The sequence below is a fragment of the Schistocerca serialis genome, chromosome 2 (genome assembly GCF_023864345.2).
Source record: "Schistocerca serialis cubense isolate TAMUIC-IGC-003099 chromosome 2, iqSchSeri2.2, whole genome shotgun sequence".
NCBI lineage: Eukaryota > Metazoa > Arthropoda > Insecta > Orthoptera > Acrididae > Schistocerca > Schistocerca serialis.
The window spans coordinates 230,514,466-230,532,587 of record NC_064639.1 but is presented as its reverse complement, the minus strand read 5'-3'; the positions used below and the strand labels follow the sequence as shown (position 1 = coordinate 230,532,587).

At 39.7% G+C, this 18,122-nt stretch overlaps 1 protein-coding gene across 1 annotated transcript in view; it reads right to left on the bottom strand.

The window, feature by feature from the left end:
* Positions 1–18,122, bottom strand: part of LOC126455859 (N-acetylglucosamine-6-sulfatase-like) — a 122,227-nt gene that overhangs the window by 35,744 nt on the left and 68,361 nt on the right. Inside the window, exons 3-5 of the mRNA XM_050091620.1 lie at positions 15,445–15,648; positions 12,202–12,360; positions 7,957–8,130 (exon numbers count right to left, since the gene is read on the bottom strand). Of these exons, the coding sequence (XP_049947577.1) occupies positions 7,957–8,130; positions 12,202–12,360; positions 15,445–15,648 (537 nt within the window). The remainder of the gene's footprint in view (positions 1–7,956; positions 8,131–12,201; positions 12,361–15,444; positions 15,649–18,122) is intronic.

The following is an 18,122-nucleotide window of genomic DNA, read 5'->3' as shown; positions in this document are numbered from 1 at the left end:
AGAATCCTAAACCCCTCACCTGTTTCAGATTCATTTATGACATCTTTGCTATCTTGATTGAAGGTGAGGACACCTTAGTCACATTACTCCAGAACCTCAACAACTTCTCCCCCATTTGCTTCACTTGTCCTACTCAACCCAACAAGCCACCTTCATAGCTTTTGACCTTCACCTGAGAGATGGCTACATCAGTACCTCCGTCCATAATAACCACCAGCAAAACCTCCACTTCGACAGCTGCCACCCATTCCATATCAAGAAGTCCCTTCTGTACAGCCCAGCCACCTGTTATTGTTGCATCTGCAGGGACGAGCAGTCCCTCTCAAAATATACCAAGGGTCTCACTGAAGCCTTCACTGACCGTAATTATCTTCCCATCCTTGTACAAAAACAAATCTCCCGTGCCTTACCTTTCCAGTCTCCCAACACCTCCCAAAGTCCCACAGTTCGGCCACAGTGGAGCATTGCCCTCGTAACTCAGTACCATCTGGGACTGGAGCAACTGAATTACATTCTCCACCAGGGTTTTGATTATCTCTCGTCATGCCCTGAAATGAGAAATGTCCTACCCACTATCCTTCCCACCCCTCCAACCGTGATATTCCACTGTCCACCGAACCTACACAATATACTTGTCCATCCTTACACAACCCCTGCTCCCAATCCCTTACCTCATGGCTCATACCCCTGTGATAGACCTAGATGCAAGACCTGTCCCATACATACCCCTACCACCACCTACTGCAGTCCGGTCGCTAACATCACCTGTCCCATCAACGGCAGGGCTACCTGTGAAACCAGTCATGTGATTTACAAGCTAAGGTGCAACCACTGTGCTGCATTCTACGTAGACATGACAACCAACAAGCTATCTGTCCGCATGAACGGCCACCGACAAACTGCAGCCAAAAAGCTAGTGGACCACCCTATTGCTGAACACACTGCCGAACATGATCTCCCTCATCTCAATGACTGCTTCATGGCCTGTGCCATATGGATCCTTTCCACCAACACCAGCTTTTCTGAATTGTGCAGGTGAGAACTTTCCCTGCAATACATCCTACATTCCCGTAACCCTCCTGGCCTCAACCTTTTTTAGTCACTGTCCTCACACATCCAGCCCCCTCCCTGTTCCCATTCCAGCACCACATAGCCGTCATTTCATCACCACACTCAGTCATTTAATTTCTTTTTATTTATTTCTTTTTATTTCTCTCCTTTCCACTACTTACCCCTACCCCCTCTTCTGCCCTCCGTCTAAGCTGCAACACTTCACTGTCCGCTACTCCCACCATACTATCCCTCCCCCTCCCAACCCCAGCCTCCTCCTTCCCCCCACCCAGTCGCCACTCCCATCATGCACTGGTGCTGCTGCTCGAAGTGTGATTTCAGCTCTCTGAGACTGCAGACATGTGTGCAAGTTGCGTTTGCATGAGTGTGTGTGTTTACATATGTGTATGTGTGTCTACTGCTGACAAAGGCCTTAATGGCCAAAAGCTATAATTGTGTGAATCTTTTTGTTGTGCCTATTGTGACCCAGCATCTCTGCTATATGGTGAGTAGCAACTTTTCTTCAGTGAATGTTGAAAAGTAAATGGACTGATAAAGTAAGGAATGAGGTGGTCTGCGCATAATCAGAGAGGAAAGGAATATAGGGAAAACATTGATAAAGAGATGTGACAGGATGATAGGACATCTGTTAAGATGTCAGGGAATCAATTCCAAGGTACCGTACTAGAGGGAGCTGTAGAGTGCAAAAATTGTAGAGGACAGCAGAGATTGGAATACATCCACCAAATAATTGAGTATGTAGGTTGCAAGTGGTACTCTGAGATGAAGGGGTTGACACTGGAGAGGAATTCGTGGTAGGTCACAACAAACCAGTCTGAAGACTGTTGACTCAAAAAAAAAAGTACACTTGATAGAAATATTGATCAGTGATAGCTTCTGACCATTGATGTGTAACTTGACATGTTTCACTATCCCTGAAGTGTGTCCTTCTTGGTGGGATTGATGAAACACAATGAATGAATGAGTGAGTGAGTGAGTGAGTGAGTGATTGAGGTAACTGCACAACAAAAGAGATATGTATATACTCACCCAGAGGGAACTATACCTTTTTGTTAGTATTCTGATGATGAGTGCTGTCTATTATGCCTTTATATGTAGTCATATAGCATATTATACCATTAAGTGGGCTCAGGAAAAAAATGTGACCAATGTATTTAAATTATAGAAGAATACAGTGAGGATAAAGGACACAAACCTAGCTTCAAATAATTAAAGACACTACCATTGTTATCTATGATGGAAGATTGGAAAGTAAGCACAGTAATTTTATGACTAAAACCTTTAAAAAAATCACAAATGAACTTAAATCTTGTACCTACTTTTCTACATGGTCACCAACATTTACAACACATTTCTCTGATTGCATTGTTTGTAGAAGTTCATTTGGTTCAAGTGTAGTCATCTGTGGATCACCAATTTCACTTCTGCATCTGTTGTGAAGCATTGGCCAGCCAGTAATTTCTCCATGGGACCTTAGAGATAAAGTACAATACTACAAGGTCCAGGCTGTATTATGGATGCTGGAGTGCCTTCCATCAAAACTTGGCAATTTTCTCACCAATAAGAGCAGCAACAAAGGGGCGAGCATTATCAGGAAGAAGTTTGACACCATTGGCACTAATGTTGTGATGTTTGTCACAAAGGACACTATGCAGTTCAACCAAAGTTTTACTGTAGGCTGCAGCATTCACTGTAGTCCTGTGTTCATCCAAGTTCATCAATAACACACCATGTGTATCCCAGAACGCTGTCACAAGTACTTTGAAGTTATCTGTACTGGGGAACCAGGAAGTTTTCACTCCACAGAGGACTGCTTGGTTTCAGGCATGTAGTGATATGCCCATAATTCATCACTAGTGATGATTACTTTCAGAAAGTCATAACCCTTTGGCTGCATGGTGCATTAAGTGATCATGTCTTCATCCGATGGCTCTTCTGGTTGTCTGTCAAGTTCTTAGTCACCCAGCAAGCACTATCTGTACAAAATTTCAACATGTCATGAACAGTACCATACACTGCTCCATAGGAAATGTTGAACTGCTGTGATACAGTTTGCAGTTGCACATACCAGTCATACAAAATTGCTGCTTCAATGGCTCTGGCATTCTGTGAGGTTGCAGCTGTTACCAGCTGCCCACTGTGTGGTGCATCACTAAGGTTCACATGCCCCTCTTTAAACAATGCACACCACCTGAAGATATTAGTTGTCCTAACACACACACACACACACACACACACACACACACCATGTATGTCCCTGTGAATTTTATTTGGTTTGCCCTTTGGTCCACAAATATCAAACTACAGTTCACTGTTCTTCACAAGTTGTTGATAGTAACATGCATGCCATGTTTGTTTCTTAGTTCAAGCTTCTATCACTAGAACTGCACATGAAAACAGAATGCTGTCTGTAGTACAAATTATATCATCAAGAAATTTCAACATTCCAGCTGTAATAACAGAGGAGAAAAAAAATTATTGTGCATTACTTTCCTAACTCCCTTCGTATTTTACAACGTGTAATGCATACCAAGGAGAACTACTATGGATACTAGCAATACGACTTGCCCTACTTACAGTACCAGAAACAAGCATTATCTGGTATCATTCCAATGTAAATGTATAGAAAACAGATAGAAGTGCTTCGTTAACAAATTAACCAAACTTTTCACTCTCATATTTCAGTGTATCAGGTTGAAGATTGGGAAACACTGAAAAGGAAGGGAAGGTCACTCAGCCACAGGATGAAGAGACCCACCTCTAATGAGGAATTTAACCAATATAAAGTTCCAAAAATGAGGCCGCGTTCATTGTCAATACGTCCCAGAGATGGCAGCACCGTACAGCAGATGGAATTTTACCGCCAGCGGCGAGAATGAGAACTGTTTTAAATACTTAAAATGGCGACGTTTTCCTTACTTGAACAGCGTGCAATCATTTGTTTTCTGAATTTGCGTGGTGTGAAACCAATTGAAATTCATCGACAGTTGAAGGAGACATGTGGTGATGGAGTTATGGATGTGTCGAAAGTGCGTTCATGGGTGCAAAAGTTTAATGAAGGCAGAACATCGTGTGACAACAAACCAAAACAACCTCGGGCTCGCACAAGCCGGTCTGACGACATGATCGAGAAAGTGGAGAGAATTGTTTTGGGGGATCGCTGAATGACTGTTGAACAGATCACCTCCAGAGTTGGCATTTCTGTGGGTTCTGTGCACACAATCCTGCATGACGACCTGAAAATGCGAAAAGTGTCATCCAGGTGGGTGCCACGAATGCTGACGGACGACCACATGGCTGCCCGTGTGGCATGTTACCAAGCAATGTTGACGCACAACGACAGCATGAATGGGACTTTCTTTTCATCGGTTGTGACAATGGATGAGACGTGGATGCCATTTTTCAATCCAGAAACAAAGCGCCAGTCAGCTCAATGGAAGCACACAGATTCACCGCCACCAAAAAAATTTTGGGTAACCGCCAGTGCTGAAAAAATGATGGTGTCCATGTTCTGGGACAGCGAGGGCGTAATCCTTACCCATTGCATTCCAAAGGGCACTATGGTAACAGGTGCATCCTACGAAAATGTTTCGAAGAACAAATTCCTTCCTGCACTGCAACAAAAACGTCTGGGAAGGGCTGCGCGTGTGCTGTTTCACCAAGACAACGCACCCGCACATCGAGCTAGCGTTACGCAACAGTTTCTTCGTGATAACAACTTTGAAGTGATTCCTCATGCTTCCTACTCAGTTGACCTGGCTCCTAGTGACTTTTGGCTTTTTCCAACAATGAAAGACACTCTCCGTGGCCGCACATTCACCAGCCGTGCTGCTATTGCCTCAGCGATTTTCCAGTGGTCAAAACAGACTCCTAAAGAAGCCTTCGCCGCTGCCATGGAATCATGGCATCAGCGTTGTGAAAAATGTGTACGTCTGCAGGGCGATTACGTCAAGAAGTAACACCAGTTTCATCGATTTCGGGTGAGTAGTTAATTAGAAAAAAAATCGGAGGCCTTAGAACTTGAATGCACCTCGTATTATATATTTTTCCTCTTGAAGGTAAGTACTGGTCACCAATTCTGTCTCACAATTTATTAGTTTTCACAATTGATTTTTTATTTGAACCAATACAAAGTCAACCAAACACAATGCATAATTTACATAATTTATTTTAATGTCATAAATGTTCTGCCAATATTGATATCATTTATGTACTGAGGTATGTAATGCCACAAGAAGTAAAAATTTGTTGTATATGTAACTATATTGACACGTGACCCAGGTGCAAGATCTGCCCAATCCACGCACCCAGCACTTCCTATTTCCAGTCCTGTCTTAGATTTATCCTACCCCACCAAGGGCCACGCAACCTGTGAAAGCAGCCATGTCATTTAACAGCTCTGTCGCAACCATTGCATAGCTTTTTATGTTGGTATAACTTACAACAAGCTGTCCACCAGGATTAATGACCACTCCCAAACTGTAGCTTAGACCAAAGTAGACCACCCTGTGGCACAATATGCAGCTGAGCATAACATGCTTAATCCCAATGTCAGCATCACTACCTGAGCCATCTGGATCCTCCCCTCCACCACTAGCTTTTGTGAATTGCACAGATGGGAGTTATCCTTACAACACATTCCCTGCTCCTGAAATTATCCTGGCCCCAACCTATGGTAACACAGTAACTGTACCCACACCCTCCAACAGTTTTCACCCTCTCTGTCCTATCATCTCCAATCCAATCCTGTCTCCCAGTCTCTTTGTTTGGTGCACTCTGCTAATGCAACTGCCCATCTTTCCCCACTCCTCTTGTTTTCACTCCTTTTTGCCCCACTTTCCTGCCCCACAGCCTCCTGATTCCATGCCTGTTGGCACTGTAGTCCCCGCAGACTGCACTAAGCAGCATTCCTCTGTCCCCCCACCTGCACACTACTATCTCTTCTCCTTCCCCGCACCCTCCTGATTGCTGCTGCCACCCCACATGATAGTTGCATTCTGCCTGAGCTGCCAGAGTTGGCGGTCATGTGTGCATTAGGTGTTGTGAGGTATGCTTGCTTGTGTGTATGAATGGTGTGTGTTTCTCTGTTTGTCTTTTGCTGATGAAGTCTGTGGCCAAAAGCTTTGTGTGACTTTTAATTGTACCTATCTGCAGCTTAACATGTCTTCCTTATGATACATAACAATCTGTCTTTTGCTACTTTGTTGATATTTTTACATAATGACAACATGTACATGAAATGAAAATATAGTCACAGGTCCATCATTAAAATCATAGCACTGTAAAAGTAGTGGATAATGTATGCTCAATATAATCAAAAGAATGAGAAAAAGATGCTGACTTGGGAAAAATATAATCTGCTCATATCCTCATTTAAACTGAAAATGTGCCAGTCTTCTTAAAACGAAATACAAGGTGTATCCTCACTGTATTCTTCTATAATTTGGCATGTTTATATTTCTGAAACTAATAAACATGTACTATGGATTTTTTTTTTTTTTTTTTTTTTTTATGAACAGAAAACTCAAAAAGTTTTTTTCCCAATACCTTTTCGTAGGTGTTCAATGTGCCTCTCTTGAGATGCACGGCATATGCCAATGTGGTATTTAAATTGTTCCCACACTGCAGCAAGGGTATCTTGAGTTACAGCTTCCACAGCTGTTATTAAGCAATGTCACTTCATTCATTGTTGTTGGTAATGGAGGCATATAAACAGAGTCTTTTATAAACCTCCACAAGAAATAATCACATGCAGTCAGGTCCGGTGACCTTGTAGGCTAGTGATGTAAGGCTAAATCATTTGGTCCAGTGTGCCCGAACCATCGTTCAGTAATACTTTGATTTAAAAATTCCAACACTTCCAGAAGGCAATCTGGCAATCTGGTGGTGCCACATCCTGTTGGTAAATGAAGTCATTTGAATCAGACTCCAACTGTGGGAAAAGAAGGTTGTCAAGCATATCAAGATAAGTGCTTCCTGTGACAGTGTTCCTGGCAAAGAAAAATTGACTCTCCTTTACACAAACAATTTGTTTCTCAGAATTGTTGATGCCATTGTCTAATGTTTTGTACTGTAGGAGGATCTGCATCGTACTTAGTATGAAAGGCACACTGAACAATTATTACTGACCCGTACTGTGCCAAACATAGAAGACAAAGTGCTTTCTGTTGTCCTGATACCATTTTTACTAGAACTGAAGTGGGTGCACACTGCTGCTACCTAGCAGTAACCATGTAAAACTGGAGTGTTTGCTCTTTCCAACAGTTTGTTGTTCATGCAAATATCTCAAATAATGTAATAGTTACAACTTTTTAAAATCAGAAGACTCTTTGTGATACACCCCGTATAATATAGTAAAATGAAACTCCTACCCTGTAATGCAAGGTAAAATTTTAGATGTTTTTCAGTGGAGCATATTATTTATTGTTTACTACAGTAATGGAAATTGAACAGAGAAAACAATAAATAAAAATGAGGGATGACAACCCTTCACAAATAGATAAATCATGTGTGTAGTATTTGAACCATTGTTTCTTTCTTGTGTAAGTACATACTCTCACAAACACAACCATACAAAATATGAGTGCATCCATCCATGGTGGGAGACAGTGGAGTTGCAGTTGGCTGAATTTGAGTGTCTGTGTTGTTGTGTGAGAGATTCAATGTGTGCTCTTACACTAGTAGAGTGTTAACTCAGAGGCTGTTTAAATTTCTATATTATTTTGTGTCTCTCTGTATCACATGTCAATCATCTATAGGTAAATGGGTGCCTTTCCTAATTTTTACATATTGTTCAGTGGTACAAAACTAGTGTTCACAACTTCTATTAAAAGCCAAATTTTACACTGAATATTCAAGAAATGTGATCCAAATTAAAATACTTACCTCACCAACAGGGAGATTGAAGTTCTGTGTTTTCATAGCTGTAACATTCCTGAAATAGTCTGTATACTTTTTGGAAGGTGTGAAAGGAGCATGTGCAGAAGGGGGGCACAGCATCATCATGAACCCAGAAGAGAGAATGTCACTCTGTCTTAGAAAATCCAAGCTGTATGAAGTCTGCAACATGAACATATATTGTCTCTGTCATCAAATTAATACAAAAAAATAAGTTTAATACTTCCTAACAATAATGTACTTACCTTTAGGAGACAGTGGAGGATACACGATAAATGGTAGGTGTAATTATACAAGAGGACAATAACAGACTTCTCTGCCTCTAAGTTTGACACTAGTACTTCTTTCGGTCAGGAATGTCCTTTTTGCCGGTGTTGGTCTTCTTTTTATGTCCTCTTGTTCCATACACAATGGGTTATTTTGCCGCCCAAGTAGCTGAATTCCTTAACTTCATTAAATTTGTGATCACTAATTAAGATGTTAAGTTTCTCACTGTTCTCATTTCTGCTGCTTCTCATTACTTTCAGTGTTCTTCGATTTATTCACAATCCATATTCTGTACTCATTAGACAGTTCATTCCATTCAACAGATCCTTTAAATTTTCTTCAATTTCACTGAGGCTATCAAAGTCATCTGCAAATCTGATCATTGCTATCCTTTCACATTGAGTTTCAATCCCACTCTTGAACCTTCTTTTATTACCGTCATTGCTTCTTCGATGTATAGACTGAACAGTAGGGGTGAAAGACTATATTCCTGTCTTAATCCCTTTTCCGTTTGTGCAATTTGTTCTTTGTCTTCCTCTCTTGGTTCTTTTATGTATTGTATATTATCCATCTTTCCTCATAGCTTACTGCTATTTTTCTCAGAATTCAAACATCTTGCACCTCTTTATACTGTTGGTTGTTTTTTCCAGGTCAACAAATCCTATGAACATTTCTTGATTTGTCTTCAGTCTTGCTTCTATTAAAAACTGAAACATCAGAAATGCTTCTCTGGTGCCTTCACCTTTTCCAAAGCCAAATTGATCATCAAACAGAACTTCAGTTTTCTTTTCCATTCTTCTGTATATTATTTTTGGCAGCCACTTTGATGCATGAGGTGTTAAGCTGACAATCATAATTCACACACTTGTTAGTTCTTACAGTCCTTGGGATTGTGTGGATGATATTTTTTTCTGAAAGTCTGATGGTATATTGCCAGTCTCATACATTCTACATGTCAATGTGAATATTTGTTTTGTTGCCACTTCCCCCAATGATTTTAGAAATTATGATGGAATATTACCTATCACTTCTACCTTATTTGATTTTTAAATTCTGATTCTAATACTGAATCCCCTGTCTCATTCTTATTGACCCCCATTTCTTCTTCTGTCCTCCCCTCATAGAAGTCTTCAATGTAATCTCCCCACCTATCCACTCCTCTGCATTTAACAAAGGAATTCCCATTGCACTCTTAGTATTAATGTCCTTGCTTTTAGTTTCACCAAAGGTTGTTTTGACTTTCCTATATGATGACTCACAAGGGGAGGCCGCCAATTGTGAAATTCAGATTCGATTCATACTGCGCATAATTAAAGCTCATGGCCAGAGGTGTAATGTGGCTAAGCACCAAGATGCATTTCTCAGCCGTTGTCGAGAAAATCGACAGTTAAAAGAAACCGTTGCGGTGAAATACTCTCTACGATTATTAATTTTCTACAACGGCTGAGAAGTGCATCTTGGTGCTTTGCCACATTACACCTCTGGCCATGAGCTTTTATTATGCGCAGTATGAATCAAATCTGAATTTCACAATTGGCGGCCTCCCCTTGTCAGTCCTTCTGACAATCATTTCATTTCTGATTTCTTCACATTTTTCACTGGGCCATTTCAGCTTAGCTTCCCTGCTTTTCCTATTTATTTCATTCCTAAGTGACTTGTGTTCCTATATTCCTGAATTTCACAGAACATTTTCATACTTCCTCCTTTCATTGATCAACTGATGTATTTATTCTGTTATCCACGTTTCTTTGCAGTTATCTTCTTTGTACCTATGTGTTTCTTTCCAACTTCTGTGACTACCCCATTTAGGCGTGATTGTTCCTCTTCAACTGAACTTCCAACTGAGCTATTCATTATTGCAATATCTATAGCCTCGGAGAACTTCAAGTGTATCTTTCCATTCCTTACTATTTCCATATCCCACTTCTTTGTGCATGATTCCTCCTGACTAGTTTACAGCAGCCTACTTTTCATCATTACTAAATTCTGCTCCTGTGTACACCTTACAGTCCAATTTCAGATTTTTGAATCTCAGCCTGACAGTGATGTAATCTGACTGAAATCTTCCTGTATCTCCTAGCCATTTCCAAGTATACCTCCTTCCCTTGCGATTCTTGAACAGGGTATTCGCCACAACCATCTGAAATTTATTCCAGAACTCAATTAGCCTTTCTCCTTCCTTATTCCTACTACCAAGCCCATATTGTTCTGTAATCCTTTCGTCTATTCCTCCCCCTACAACTGCAGTCCGATCCCCATGACTATTAGATTTTCAATTCCCCTTACACAGTGAATTACCCTTTCAGTATCCTCATATACTTTCTCTATCTCTTTATCTTCTGCTTGCAACATCAGCATATATACCTGAACTGTTGGTGTCAGTGTTGGTCTGCTGTTGATTCTGACAAGAACAACCCCATCACTGAACTGTTCAAAGTAACTCACTCTATACCCTATCTTCCTATTCATAACAAATCCTACTCCTGTTATGCCATTTTCTACTGCTGTTGATATTGCCCTATACTCATATGACCTGAAATCCTTGTCTTCCTTCCATTTCACTTCACCTACCCCCACTATATCTAAATTGAGCCTTAGCATTTCCCTTTCCAGATTTTCTAGTTTCTGCATCACAGTCAAACATCTGATGTTCCACATCCTGACTCATAGAACAGTATCCTTTCATTGGTTATTCAGTTTTTTTATCATGGTCATCTGCCCCTTGGCAGTCCCCTCCTGGAAATCTGAATGGGGACTAGTCTGAAATCTTTTGCCAATTGAGATATCATCATGATACTTTTTCAGATATAGGCCTCATGTCCTGTGAATACACATTATGCATCTTTAATGGGGTGGTTGCCATTGCCTTCTCCATCCTCATGCCATTGATCATTGCTGATTCTTTCACCTACTTGGGCAGTTTCCTGTCTTAAGGGCAAGAGAATGCCCTGCACCTCTGCCACTCCTCCACCCTCTTTGACTAGGCTGTTAGCGGAATGAGGGTGACATCTTATACCAGAAGTCTTTGACTGACATTGCTGATGATTTTTATTCAAAAATTAAGAATTGGTGAGGTTCAGACACAGGACCAAGACTGTTTTGATTACTAATCAAAGACACTACCCCTAGACCATGGATATTCACTAATTACCAACAATTAATTTTTTCACATTCTATTTTTATTCATTCTGGAACCCTACTTTTTATCACTGTATTGCACATTGATTATTCACAGATATATTATGTAAAGACTCATACTTTTTTCCTACACCATAACAGAATCATTGAAACTGAAAGAAAGTTATAGGAAATTCAGAGACTTGAAAACCGTGTGGAAGATCCTTTTTTTAAAAGAAGAAAAAAATAAAAAAAAATAAACGGACACTGAACTAACTTGTCAGTAGCATATAGCACAGCATCTTTCAGTGTATAACTGCTTAATTTGGTTATTTTATTGTTAAAATGTTGCAGATCTACATTTCAAACACAGATACATTAAAATGTGTATGTTTAAATTTACCCTGCAATGGAAATATGATTATCATTTGTCGATGAGCATCATTTTCAAAATTGTTCTTATTATTTGTGACATTTCATGTATCAAATCAATGAGCATCACTTTCAAAATTGTTCTTATTATTTGTGACAGTTCACGTATCAACAGTATGAGGATGATAACAATAGTAAAATAAATATATTTGGAATTTTGTCTCAGTTACACAGCTGTGTATTTGTTCTTGTTCTGATGTTGCATTCTCCAAGTTAAAAAGATTACTTCATTCTTGTGTGGGTAACTGCCTTATCATTTGTGTAGTAATTTGCAGAAACATTGATACAAAAATTAAATGATTAAACACTACTGGTATTGAATGTACTTGTAAGCCAAACCGCATAGTTTCCACTTTAGAATAACACTATATGTTGCAATAAACTTACATCACTACCTCGTGTAAAGAGTATACTTACAATCAAATCTGTTAGATAATCTTCCTCTGAATCTCCATGCTTTACTTCAGTGCCATTCACAGAGAGGCTGTAATTGTAGTACTGAGAATTACCAACAAGTCCAATCCACCAATCCCATCCAGGAGGTACATGTGTGACACCTTCACTTGTATACCCATACTGAAAACATTATGCAAGAGCACAGACTGATTTACACCAATAAATTATGTGATTTCTTACTTTATTGTATAATAAGGCAGTCATAAAATTGAAATTCTAATTGAGAATAAATGTATTTGTATATGAATTAAAATACAAAGATTCTAGAGATATTTTCTTTAGCAAAGAAATACTCAGTTACTTCCCCTGCAATACACTACAAAATAATTCTGTAAATGTACATTCAGTAGGACCAGATTAAAAATATATTGGAATTTTTACTGTTGTCTGCATGCTAGAAGTAATGATTCTGTCTAACCCATCAAGAAAGTAAACCTTTTTGAATATAAATCAAGAAAATAACAACTCGGAACATGTCTTGCTGTACTATTACATGCACCATTATATAAGTACATTGGAAAGTGGCTCATTATGGCATACAAAGTGAGATGATTCCAAAGGGAATGCTGCTATGTAATGTTAGGCTACTTACAATGTTAGGCTTCCTACAAAAAATAATATCATACATTATATATTTGATTTACAAATTTCCAATGAAGAAAGGAGGATAAGATCCGAGAGAATGAAGAAGTACTGAGCTGACAGGAAACTGAAAAATTCTTTGTAAAGGTTGGCTAGAGTGGCCCCATGAAGGCTATAAAATGTAAATAACAACAACAGCAACAACAACAACAACAATAATAATAATAATAATAATAATAATAATAATATATTTGATTTACAGCCAAACACATCCATTCCAAGAGCATCAAGGCTATGATAAATATGAAAGTTTTGAAATTAATTAGGTAACAGTTACTGATCATCAAAGACACTTCCACAATGAGAGATTAAGCCTTGTGCTTTGAGACATAGTGAAAAACCAAAATTATCAGAACTGTTTTCATCACTATCTGCAACGAAATGCTGGAGTATACCTTTACTGGTTATTTCCTCAAGGACAATCTCTGTCTGGCTTCACAGGCCTATTTTCATTTCAAAGATGTAAGTGCACCTCCTCAGAAATCTTAAGCAAGTAATTTGTGGGCAGGTGTAGATCTGCTTATTTAAGCTCAAGCATACTTCAACCCAAAACTCTTGGTTGTGAAATCTATCTTTGAAGATAAGTCAACAGTGGAAATAGGAAATGTTCTGCATGCCAAATTTGATGTCAGTTAGGAGAATTAAAAAAAAAAAATCTCCATTTTTGCATAACTGATTTGTATTTGATGAATTGAGAAGATATAACAATGAAAACAATCAATTATTGACAAAATTATTTAATTGGATAGAGAAAAGAAAATCCACATACCAATGAATGGCAGAACAAAGATGTAAAAGAACACATAAAATATGGTTGTAACCGGCAAGCTTTTGGAGCCATTGGCTTGTTCTTCAGGCAGAAGGATTGAAGGGAAAGGAAGAGTGGTGAAGGAAAAGGGCTGGAGAGGTGTAGGAAACTGGGTATATTTTCGGAAAAGTCACCCAGAACTGTGGATCAGGGGAGACTTACCATACAGGATGAGAAGGAAAGATTGATTGTTGGGGACTGCATCAGATGAGATTTGACATTTTCAAATCTTGTCTGATGCAGTCCCCAACAATAAATCTTTCCTTCTCATTCTGTGTATGGTAAGTCTCCCCTGATCCACAGTTCTGGGTGACTTTCCCAGAATCTACCCCTTTTCCTAGACCTCTTGAGTCCTTTTCCTTCACTCCTCTTCCTTCCCCTTCAACCCTTCTGCCTGAAGAAGAGGAGCCATTGGCTCCAAAAGCTTGCCAGTTACAACTGTCTTTTATGTGTGTGTTCTGCCACCACTTGGTGAGTAGAATTGAGAAGATAGTCTGATGCCACAGAATTATGCAGCTAACCAAATGATTGCAAAAAATAATGAGATTTATTAGAAACAGAAACTGTATTAATAATATGCTCAGGAAACTGACTGGTTCTAAGTGTTAATAAGAAAGTTTTTACATGTTGATTCTTGCAAAGAAGACAACAGAAACTAGAAATGATTAATAACGCTATTGTGTTTCTGCAAATTGTACCATTTCCAGTTTTGAACTGACAGGTTCACCTTCTGATGGCTGTTCATGTTTATATGTGCATGTATATTGTTGTTTACATTAGATGTTGGCTGTTTTTTTCCCAACAGCTACTGTAAACAACAAAAAATGCAATACAAGCATAAACAGCTATCTGAAGATGAACTCATCAGTTGAAAACTAGTAATGATGTGATTTGCGTAAATAAATATCATTATTGACAGTGGCTGATTGCTGTTTTCTTCGTGTGCCAGAATCAGCTTATATATTGTACTCAGCCACAGTCTCAAAAATGTAATTTTTCTACAAAATATCAGGAAAGAAATTTCGATGCAAGTGCCATTAATACTGAGGCAATACATTTTATTTGTGATGATACAAGTACACAAATGAAAATACTACTCCTCATATCTTTTTAATTTTGGAACTCCAGGTTGATACAAAGACAATGTGCCATCCACTAACATATGTTTGAAAGACTTTCTTTGTGGCTTTTCACCTTGCTCAAGTCTAGGGACATGGAACAAAGTAGTGAGAACACAAAAGCACTGAAAATGCATTTTGTGAAAAATGGCACTTAAAATGTTTTCCATTTCCATTTTCCCAAGTTTTCCACGCTTCTTTGTAGCAGTAACCTACATCATCAGCCACTGTGTGAAAATTCCAATCCACAATACCTTTGGAGCATCCAAACTCCTATTGAGAAATAGAATTTGTATGCAACATACAAAACATCATTAGCAATCAACAGTTTCAGAGGACATTAGAGTAAGTACAGATTATTTGACGCATTATTTTGATGTTCTTTTTCAGTTAAGTTGTGCAGTACTACTCTCAACAAAATTTTCCATCAAAATCATTCATGCTAAAAGAAATACATTTCTGAGGAGGAATTGAAACTATGGCAAAACCTCTGTTAGCCTCTGCATGTGATAGAAAGTGAAATTAGTAAAAATTGCCATTATGGGTTACTGGGTCTGCATCAAATCTTGTGCAAGAGATGTTAATTTTATGTTCACTGCACATCACATTTTATGATGGTGTAAAATTTGTACTTACCATATTGAGATATTTTCCTGCATAAAATGTTCTATAGCCATCTGAATTTAGAACTGTAGGAAACGCATATGGCTCAACCTCCTCTCTCCATCTTTCTCCAAAACAGTTTCCTTCCTCTGTGTTGTTAACTGTTCTATGATTGTGCTGGTAAAGTCCACTGATAATTGATGTTCTGCTTGGGCAGCAAACAGGAGTTGTAACAAACTGGAAAAGAAAAGTGACTATTGTATTTCCTACAATTATAGTAACAGGTTCTAAATAAGTTCTTTGTCTACCTTTTTATCTCTCCTGTTCCTTATCTTCCCTTTTCTCTTTGGTCCTGGCTCATTCTCATCCAGTATCTATGAAGTATGTATGTACAGCAATATAATGAGAGCCAGTACATCACAGATAACTAAAGTCTCCTACAACTTCTAAGTTGTGTACAGGGTGCTGATCTGATAATGGTTTGAATTGGAACTTTTGTGTGGAAACTAATGATTTTCATGCTGCAGCAACAAATATGTAAAACAATGCATTCCTCTCACCTACATCAGCTAGATTAAAGTGTTACAGTAATGTACTTGTTCCATTTTTTTCCGTAGGAAATGCTGCTCATTCCACCATCTGGAATTGTTGCTGAAAATACATGATTTGATGCCTTTAATGTATTGTTTACAATAATAGTAACACAGAACTCACCTTCATTGGCTGTATCATAGTTGTACTGAACACTACAAATACACTTCACAACAAAAGTTTGATAAGCTGGAAAAATATTGTCTTGTAATATTTTCTTTCCTTTATTTGTTGAATTTAGCTAAGTATTTAAATATTCAAAACACTCCATTGATACCCTATTGGTGTGGTATTACTTCTCCTATCCACCTCTTTTTTTTTATGAAATCAAACACTGGAAAATCCAGGATGGAATGTAACAATACGAGAGAAGGAAAGTTGCTACTCACCATATAGCGGAGATGCTGAGTCGCGATAGGCACAACAAAAAGATTCACACACAGCTTTCGGCCATTAAGGCCTTTGTCGGCAGTAGACACACACACACACACACACACACACACACACACACACACACGCACACACACTCTCACTCTCACTCAAGCACAACTTGCACACTCGTCTGTGGCCTCAGACAGCTGAAACTACACTGCGAGCAGCAGCACGAGTGCATGATGGGAGTGGCGACTGGGTGGGGGTAAGGAGGAGGCTGGGGTGGGGAGGGGGAGAGATAGTATGGTGGGAGTGGAGACAGTGAAGTGTTGCAGTTTGGATGGAAGGTAGGAGAGAATGTGCAGAGGGGGGGAGGGGGTAAGTAGCAGAAAGGAGAGACATAAAAATAAAAATAAAAATAAATTAAAAGACTGAGTGTGGCAGTGAAGTGATGGCTGTGTAGTGCTGGAATGGGGACAGGGAAGGGGCTGGATGGGTAAGGACAGTCACTAACAAAGATTGAGGCTAAGAGGGTTATGGGAACATAGGCAGTATTGCAGGCAAGGTTCTCACCTGCACAATTCAGAAAAGCTGGTGTTGGTGGGGAGGATCCATATGGCACAGGCTGTGAAGCAGTCATTGAGATGAGGGGTATCACGTTTGGCAGCGTGTTCAGCTACAGGGTGGTCCACTTGTTTTTTGGCCACAGTTTGATGGGGACCGTTCATGTGGACACACAGATTGTTGGTTGTCGTGCCTACATAGAATGGAGCACAGTGGTTGCAGCTTAGCTTGTAAATCACATGACTGGTTTCACAGGTAGCCCTACCTTTAATGGGATAGGTGATGTTAGTGACCGGACTGGAGTAATTGGTGGTAGGAGGATGTATGGATCAGGTCTTGCATCTAGGTCTATTACAGGGGTATAAGCCATGAGGTAAGGGATTGGGAGCAGGGGTTGTGTAAGGATGGACGAGTATATTGTGTAGGTCCGGTGGATGGCGGAATACCACGGTAGGAGGGTTGGGAAGGATAGTGGGTAGGACATTTCTCATTTCAGGGCAGGACAAGGAGTAATCGAAACCCTGGCGGAGAATGTAATTCAGTTGCTCCAGTCTCAGGTGCTACTGAGTTACGAAGGGAATGTTCCTCTGTGGCCAGACTGTGGGACTTTGGGAGGTGGTGGGAGACTGGAAAGATAAGGCAAGTCGGATTTGTTTTTGTACAAGGATGGGAGGAGAATTATGGTCAGTGAAGGCTTCAGTGAGACCATTGGTATATTTAGAGAGGGACTGCTCATCACTGCAGATGAGACAACCACGCGTGGCTAGGCTGTACAGAAGGGGCTTGTTGGTATGAAAAGGGTGGCAGCTGTTGAAGTAGAGGTATTGCAGGTAGTTAGTAGGTTTGATATGGATGGAGGTACTGATGTAGCCATCTCTGAGGTGGAGGTCAACATCTAGGATGGTGGCTTTTTGGGTTGAGTAGGACCAGGTGAAGCAAATGGGGGAGAAGTTGTTGAGGTTCTGGGGTAATGTGAATAAGGTGTCCTCACCTAAAATCCAGATAGCAAAGATGTCATCAATGAATCTGAAACAGGTGAGGGGTTTAGGATTCTGGGTTTTTAGGAGGGATTCCTCTAGATAGCCCATGAATAGGTTACCATAGAATGGTGCCATGTGGGTGCCCGTACCCATACTGCAAATTTGTTTGTGGGTAATGCCTTCAAAAGAGAAGTAATTGTGGGT